This window comes from Lycium barbarum, chromosome 3 (genome assembly GCF_019175385.1).
Source record: "Lycium barbarum isolate Lr01 chromosome 3, ASM1917538v2, whole genome shotgun sequence".
Classification (NCBI taxonomy): domain Eukaryota; kingdom Viridiplantae; phylum Streptophyta; class Magnoliopsida; order Solanales; family Solanaceae; genus Lycium; species Lycium barbarum.
Genome location: NC_083339.1, coordinates 3,296,074 through 3,305,262, shown reverse-complemented (window position 1 = coordinate 3,305,262; position 9,189 = coordinate 3,296,074). Strand labels below are relative to the sequence as shown.

General features: G+C 36.1%; 1 protein-coding gene across 1 annotated transcript; it reads left to right on the top strand.

Annotated features, from left to right (window-relative positions):
- The first annotated feature begins 233 nt into the window (after positions 1-233).
- On the top strand, positions 234-8,085 carry LOC132629935 (GTP-binding protein At2g22870). Its single transcript, XM_060345361.1, has 5 exons — positions 234-797; positions 1,569-1,638; positions 6,328-6,490; positions 7,190-7,433; positions 7,648-8,085. Exons 1-4 carry the CDS (start codon positions 335-337, stop codon positions 7,400-7,402), a joined length of 909 nt encoding a protein of 302 aa, XP_060201344.1. The 5' UTR covers positions 234-334; the 3' UTR covers positions 7,403-7,433; positions 7,648-8,085.
- Positions 8,086-9,189: the final 1,104 nt, after the last annotated feature.

Here is a 9,189-nt window from a genome sequence, read left to right as displayed (position 1 = left end):
CTAATACCGTATGCGTTGATACAACTAATAGCGGTTTGATACTGCTCTTTCCGTTGATAAAACTTATATCCGCCTAATACAACATCAGTTTTTGTGTCTCGTAAATACACAAATTGTAGCTACGTTTCATAGTTACGCTAAAATTTTCTCGCAGAGGTCATCTTTTACGACTAGACTAATCACTCTTTAAATTACATTAAGGACCATTTTCATCAAATTAATACATTAAGGATTAAATGTAACAAAAAAAACCCAAACATTAAGTACTATTTTGATAATTTTCTCCAATAAATAAAGCAGCCATTGAAACTAAAGCTCAAAAATCAGCAAAACAATGCAAGTAGTATCAAGATGTCGTCTCTTCTCCATTTTCCCCCAAATTATCAATCTCCATTCACTTCCCAAAATCTCCATTTCCCAAAACCCAAACCCAAAAACAAGAAATACCCATTTTTATATTCATGCCAGTGCTTCAAGAACCTTCAAATCTTCATCAACTACTTCAAATTCAGCTTCTATATTGGCCAAGAAAGTGTTGTTTATGCCACCTGGAGTTGAACCTGATGATATTACTGAAGATATGATATTACCTGGTTCAAATATTGTTGTTGGACCCTATGCTGGTGATGCTAAGATTAAAGAGGTTGAGTTTGTGAAGAGTAGTAATAAACCTAAGGATTGTCCTAAAGATGAAAGACCTGAATTTGCTATGTTGGGTCGGTCTAATGTTGGAAAATCATCACTTATTAATTCTTTGGTTAAGAAGAAAGAAGTTGCACTTACTTCTAAAAAACCAGGTTTGAATATTTGCTATCTACTCTTTCTCTTTTAACTTTCATGTGTTTTTTTAGTTACTGATTGTGTGTGGCTAGCTTGTTATAGTTAGAGGAGCTAGGATTTCGCTAAGGGGTTGTTTGGTAGGGTGTATAAGAATAGTACTCAATAGGGTGTATCAGTAATTCGGACATTACTTTTTATCGACTGTTTGGTTTGTTGTATTAAATGAATAGGGTGTATTATAATAGGAATAGTACTGGTATTGTTAATTTTTCGGGGGTTTGGATGAACCATCGCGGCACCCTAGCTGGTGTTAATGGTGGCAATGGTGGTGGAGGGGAAGAAAATGCTGGTGGGGGAAGAACAAGTGAAGGGGAGGTGTAAAATGGGTTGGGGCGCTGAGGTTGCATGCCACTTGGCGTGCGCCTCATCAAAATATCAGTGCCACGTGGTAACGCCAGGGTACTTCTGTACGGATAGTATAATAGAGGGTAAAGTCGATTCTTTTCGCATAGTAGAGGGGCAAATTTGACCATTTCCCAATTATTTATACTATGTTAAGTGGATTTTCGAACACAAATACAGGTTCTGGGCTAAAGCTACTGAGTTCTACCAAACCCGTAAACAGGCTTGTAGCTCTGACCCTGCTACAAGTATGGGTGTTGGATAATCATGTCCATCGAAGTAGGAATAGATGGCTCACTTTGATTGTTATAGCTGTATTTTGGTATTTACTTGGTACTTTAATGGATTAGAGGTGGGTTCTAATGTTAGTATGTTTAATTATGCAGGGAAGACTCAGCTGATTAATCATTTTTTGGTGAACAAGAGTTGGTACATTGTGGATTTGCCTGGCTATGGGTAAGGGTGTTTTCCTTTTGAGTTTACTGTTGCTAGATATTCTTTGATTGCTGAAGGTTTTTATGATTCATGAACGAAATATAGGCGAGTCGAGTTATTTTGGAGAGGTGCTAGCTGACAGAGGACTTTAGGGTTCATCTCAACGTTATGCTTACTGTATTTTAATGTTTCGATTCAAGCACAATAGCATGTCTACACTTCGTGTTTACTGAAATTGCTACTCTTCAATAATCAATCAATTGAGCCTCAAACCAAAACAAGTTGATGTAGATTCAAGGAATGAAAAATAAGCAAGTATAGATAATTAAATCTTGTTATCAACTAAGCTAATTAGAAAGGAGATTTAGACCTTTCAAAGGCAACAATCCACAAATTTAGTTAAAAAATTATATCCGTCTTATATAGGAGTATCTTTAATGAGATTTCTATGTTTGATATGAACTACTTTCTTGTCCAACACCCACCAAAGTACTTTTCTCTAAGCTCTATCACACACTTTCTCTTTGTCTATGAAAACACTATGTGTAGACCTCTCTTCCTCTTGGGATAAATTCTCATCAATCTTCATTGTACTCATATCAAGAAAAAATCTTAAGTGATTCTTTGTGACTCCTGTATACGCTCTATCACTTTTTTTCCAAAGTTTCATTGTATGACTCATAAGTTTAATTTCACGATAATTTGTACAACTTTGAATATAGCCGTTGTTCTTAGATATTGGAATGAAGTTATGAAGGTACTCTTTCTTCACTCATCAGGCATTCTACCACTTCTTAGTATAACATTAAATAGCCTGGTAAGGCATACAACTCCAACCTCTCCAAAACATTTTCAAACCTCTATAAGGATACCCTTTGGACCACATGTTTTTCTAATCCTCATGTTTTTCATTGCATCCTATATGTTACCTTCCTCAAAAAAAATAAAAAATTCATTGCATCTTTTAGTTCTACCAGCCTATTTCTCTGAGTGTACCTAAAGTTTCTATCATGCATAGATGTGTGGAGATTTATAAAGCTATCCTTTTTGTTTCTTATGAAAAGGTAAAGATTTTATTTAATGGTACCATGCTGGTACTGAAAGATTACATAAAGAGGTGAGGATCCTTCTATAGATTGAAGGAATTTAAAAGGCCTAACAGTGAATCTATAGGTCAGAGATAATAGTATTCTTACTCCACAGATAGAGACTTTTAAATATTTAGATTTTACAAGTCAGATGTGTCCCTCCTACCATTAAAACACTTATTGTTTCTCCGTTACCAAGTGATCCAGAAAATACAAGTAGAAACAGTGTTCCAGAACTGTCTGTTGCCCTTAGAAAAAGACTTCTTCTACCACTAAAAAAGACTTCTTATACCACTACATAGAGTAAGTTTGATATTTCCTGCCATGACCTGCTGGGCTCAAAAATATTAAGGAACATTGACCAAATCTGCCTTGTGAGGGGGCTAATGAGTCAGTCAATCATATACTGCTAAAGGTCTGATATTAAAGTAGTCAGCCACAGTAAATAGTCTTTACTGGAATGGATTGCATAAAGGTATGGGAATTGGTCCTTAAGAGGAATATCATCTAGCCACTTGTATATCCACTTTTTTATTCTCTTGCCATTGCCGATTTTCAGCTTGATATTATCAGAATACTCATCCCAAGGACCCCTTGTGTACTTCCAGACAGCCACCCCATGTGCACCCTTTGATTTATAAACTTATCCTCTTGATTTGAGTTGAACAATTGATCAAAACAATCCCTTTATTTCTCCTTGATCTCATTATCTCCTATCAAAACTTGTTGAGAACCGTCTTTAGTGCCCTTCACTTGGTTTAAATTCTTAATCCTCTTCTCTCAAGCGTGCTATTTTATACATTTCTTTTCCCCTTTCTCGTATCCTTAGATTTTTGTACAAACCATCTAAGGCAACTCCTAGACAGGTCGTGGGTGTAGTGTATGGAAGACAATTAGAAGGTTGTGGCCCTTGCTAAATAGTAAAATGCACATAAAAGTGAGGAATGAACTAAAAACAAGATTTTTGGAATGAAAAATGGATAGGAGATACTAGTCTAAAAGAGATGTTCCCGGACTTATACATCATAAGCCTTCAGAAAAATGCCACTGTCTTTCAATTGTGGAGCAATCAAGGGTGGAACTTGATTTTTAGAAGAGCCTTGAACGATTGGGAAATAGACAGAGTAACAAACTTGCTCCAGATTTTAGGTACCTTCCAGGGCACCTCAATTGGCTGCCCTGATAGACCTGTCTGGGAGTTGCATAACAAGGGAGATTTCACAGTAAAATCTTGTTATTGGAACATGACTAGCAATCAGTTAATACTAGTAGAATGGCCTTGGAAACTAATTTGGAAGGTCAAAGTTCCTCATAAGGTAGCCTGTTTTACATGGTTGGTAATCAGAAGAGCATGCCTAACTCATGAAGCTTTACAAAGAAGAGGTACTCAGATTTGCTCAAGGTGTTTTATGTGTGGACAAGAAACAGAGATCAATGGTCACCTGTTCCTACATTGCAAAACAGCTGTAAATCTGTGGAGCATGTTCTTATGTTTACTTGGAGTGAGTTGGGTCATGCCAAAGACCACTTTTGAACTTTTGAACAGCTGGAAAGGAATTGGAAAAAGAAGATCTAGGAGAACTGGTGGGAGAATATACCAGCATGCATCTGGTGGACACTATGGAAAGAAAGGAATGCAAGATGTTTTCATGATAATGGCAGCAGCACTCAAAAGATCAAGATGAAGTGCCTTAGTTTACTTTATTTTTGGTGTAAACAGGATATGGTGGGGGAAGTAGAATCTTTAGTTGATTTTATTGGACATCTGTAAGCTCTAGTTTTTTTTATTGTTTCAGGGTAGTTTCAGCCTACCAAGGGATGTAAGATTATACCTCATCACCATATGATGAGTTTTTTGTGTGAATACAAAGTTACCTTTTACTCAAAAAAAAAAAAAACCATCTAAGGCTTCCCCTCGAGCTTTGCTAATATATTAAGTAGCTCCTCTTAGCTTTCTTATACTTTTAAAAAGCTTCTCCGTCTTTTGCTGTTCGTAACTTGTTATAACACCCTCTTTTTGCTCTAGTACTCTTTGCCTCATTACACCACCAGGATTTTTGTGGTCGAAGTTCTAGACCTTTAGACACATCAACACTTCATTTGCTACTTTCTAATGCAACCTGGCATGACATTTTCTTCCATGGAATGTATTCATCCCATATAAGTGACATGCACTCTCCTTCCGTAGTACTTCTTAAATGTTAGTCCCTCGGTCCCAATTTATGTGACACAATTTCCTTTTTAGTTTGTCCTAAAAAGAATGTCACCTTTTTTATAATTAGAAATAACTTTAGCTCTAAACCCTCAGGGGTTGGCCTGGTGGCAATTGACTTGAGCCTTGGGGTGCTCCCTTTCAAGGTCTCAAGTTCGAAACCCGCTGGGTGCAAACAATTTCTGAGGGCCATCGGACTGGGGAAACCCTGAATTACCCGTGGTGCACTTGCAGGAAACTCCTTGCCGAGGGCCTGTGCACCCCCGGGATTAGTCGGGGCTCAAAGAGACTCAGACACCCGGCGCTAATCAAAAAAAAAAAAAGAAATAACTTTAACTCTAAAATTTCCCCCTTTACCCTTAATGAAATAATTTATTGCCACACAAATGTCTTAAGGTTTGTTTGACCACAAATTTCAAAAGTCTTCTTTCCTTTCTTAAGCTTTGTGCCTAGTCAAACGGTGCCATATAAATTGGGATGGAGGGAGTAATTAATTTGTGCTCTTACTACCCAACACCAAATTCTCAGTTGCCTGCAAACCTGTCTCCCTTTTCAATGTGTTCTTATGCTTTACCCTATCCCTATGTTGCTCGGACCCTTCACTTTTGCTGCCGCACCCGTGTCCGACAGGACACCGACACCGGCTTCGTGTCGGATCTGGTCAAACGACATTGGATACTTTGACCAAATCCATGGACCAATCTGAGAAAAAATTTGAGGCCAAATTGAAAGAAATGGAGAGCTCTTGAAGAATGGACACTTATTGTATCTAGAAGAATTTCAAGTTAATTAAAAATTAATATTTAATTATAAATGAAACATAACTATAAAAAATTATTTTTGTTTTTTATTTCTAGGCATAGATTTAGTTATTTTTTTTTATAATTTTGAATTATTTTAGCCGAATCCCCGCACCCGTATCCGCACCTGGATCCGTACCCCCGAATCTTAAAATTTAGATTATGCCGAATCCCACCTCTAGATCCGTACCCGTATCCGACACTCGACACCGAGTCCGAGCAACATAGCCCTATCCTATGTTGATGTAAAGTTAAATAACTAAATAAAAAGTATAGAAATAAAATAAAATAAAAACATCCACGACCTCCCGCCTATGTTAGGCAGTCATAGCTTCTCCTGGTATAACCTTGTACTCCTTACATGTGGTTTTATCACGCCTTCTGTTAAAAAATAAAGTTTGTTTGACTATGGTTATCCGGATTCCTGTGTTAACTACCAACTAAATCATATAAATCAAGAAGTTAAAATTATTGGTGGAACCTCCTATTTCCTTTGTGAACAAGCTTTTTGAGTTGTGTTTTGCCATCACTTAGTTTTTTGTACCTTTTGATTTAATATGGCATCTACTGTATTGTCTACTTCTAAGTTATTTCTTGTTGCTTGTTTCAGTTTTGCTAATGCTTCTGAAGCTGCTAGAATGGATTGGTCTGCCTTCACAAAAGGCTACTTTTTAAATCGAGATAGCTTGGTGTCGGTTCTGCTTTTAATTGATGCTAGCGTACCCCCTCAGAAGATTGACCTTGATTGTGCTAATTGGCTTGGACGCAATAAGGTGCGCTTCTGATTTTGCTGATCTTCGTGGTCTTTGTTAGCATTTCCATTCTTTTCATGTGGTTGATTGAGCCATTTATTCCATTTGCTACTTATAAACATAAGCCATTTCGTACCATTGTTGACTTTCGTAGAGAAAATGACAAAAGTGGTCCCTTAAGTTTGAGGGTAGGTTCAGAGTAGTCCCTTAAGCATGCACTAAACAATTTCAGTCCTTTAAGTTTGTCAAATATTTAACAATTTATGTTTGTTAGATTTGACGGAAACAATGAAAAACAGAGATAACCATAAACACCAAGAAAGTCCCATCAAATCCTAAAATATGCAACTAAAAAAACTGCACTAGACACTAAAAAGATATAAAAAGTAGCAGGAATTACACCTCAAAAAGTTACACCAGTCTTTAGAAATAACTCAAAAATAGCAGAAACTGCAGAAATTCTACCTTTAAATGTGAGTTCCGCTAATTTGTTTTTTCCCCCATAGTTACTGTTAAATTTAACAAACAAAGTTCGGTAAATATTTGACGGAGACTAGTGTTAACTTTTGACAAACTTGACCAGAACTGTTCAGTTCATACTTAAGGGACTTACTGAACCTCCATCAAACATAAGGGACCATATTTGTCATTTTCTTACTTTCATACTACACATTTCTCCTTTTTCCCCTGATAACCTACTTTCATGCAACACATTTGCAGATACCAATAACGTTCGTTTTCACGAAGTGTGACAAAATGAAGGGAGGGAAGGCAAAAAGGCCAGATCAGAATATTAGAGATTTCCACGAGCTTATCAGGGAGAATTATAAGCATCAACCTCCTTGGATAATGACTAGTAGTGTTTCTGGTTTGGGTAGGGACGAGCTACTCCTTCATATGTCACAGCTTCGGAACTATTGGGACAACGTGTAGCTCAAACAAAGCATCAACTTTGTATTGTAAGGTAAGCCCCTTATATGGGATCTTTTAAATTTACCATGATATTAATCCTTTTGGTCCTTAAGATGACTAATATAGCCAAATGGAACTCGTAAGGCTGCTTCGTGATGGAACACAAATTCTTCCATGCGCAATGATAAAATGTTCTACATTTGGTAGAACTTATTTTTCACTTTATCTATTGTTATTATAACTTATTTCCACTTTATCTTATTTAGTATGATGATCGCATAATTTGAGCTTAAAAGAAGCAGCGAGGATTCATATAGATTCATATAGCTGACCTCAACTTGTTTGGGACTGAGGCATAATTTGAGCTTAAAAGAAGCAGCGAGGATTCATATAGCTGACCTCAACTTATTTGGGACTGAGGCATAGTTAATGTATGGAAGAGTTACTTACCTCCCTTGTTTGGTCAAAACATAAAAAGGCTCTCCTTCAGGTGCAGAATCTAAATGTGGCTTTGTGCTCTCTGTTGTCCCAGATTGACCTGAATATTGATATGTACTTGCCAGACTGGCCTATTGCCAATTCCATTTAGAGGGTTATGTTCTCTGTTTATATTTGTATTCCCATGTGTGGGACTCCTGACTCTTCTTTTGTCCTGAAATGATCTGTTTCCATTATGAATACATCAAATTATTGTAATGCTTGCATATGCGAATTTAGTTTTTGAACTTTATAGGTAGTAAATTATAGGATAACGACATCAGTGTTAGAAAATACAGAGTCTTTGTCTAAAGAAATGCGTTGAGAAAGGGCAGATGTATAGAGCCTTTCAACGAGATAGTGCTTTTTCAATTCTCTCAAAATGGAATCTATTCCAAACATATATGCCATGGTTCCTTACTTAATTGGGTTCTGAATTTTTGTAAATTATTTAGTGAATTTCTTAATACAAACATAGGATTTGGACCAATGCACTAGATAAATCTATAGAAAAGAAAAATCAGTTGCAAATGAAGCGAGTCTTTGTGCCACTACCTCTGTTATCACTAAGCGATCGGCTAAGGGCCTTGGCTGGCTGGTGATCCGGGCCGCTGCTGGGATGTACTATTAAATCTAAATTGGGGTTATTCGCTAAATATTACGATAAAGTTGTTTACGAATGTCTTCGCGGTGTACATGATTTAACCAAAGGTGATGAGAACTTGAAATTATCCGATTAATGAAAAGTGACAGGCGTCAAATATGTCTCAAGAAATATTTATGATCTTCCTAACAGATCTTTAAGATAACTTTGAAAATGTACTGATTCTAGTAATACTCTACCAATAGAATAGGCGTTTATAAGAGTTCAGAGGAAATATTATTTTAAAAACATATATCTATAAATATTTCCCAAGATTTAATTAGAGTATCATTATATTTTGTAAGAATAAGTATTCAAAGAACTACTATTACTTTCAAAAGACATACACTAAAATAGAATGGATTTTTTTTTTTTACCCCTGCAGTGATCTAGTATTGGACCATCATTAATAAAGTAAATTTTGAATTTGTTTATTCTTTACATATAGTCAACTATCTTAGGTCAATCTTTTGTTTGGATATTTTAACTTTCTCATTTACTCTTAATCTTAGTTGTGTAGGAGTTGTTTATACGCCCTATCATAGTTTCTCAATTTCACGTTTAAATAATTTCTTCTCAGTTTCATGTTTAAATAATCTCTTCAATTTTATGTTTAAATTATTTTATCATCTTTTAAACAAAATACTAAATACTTCACATTTATACAGCAAATAAACTATTTTACCTA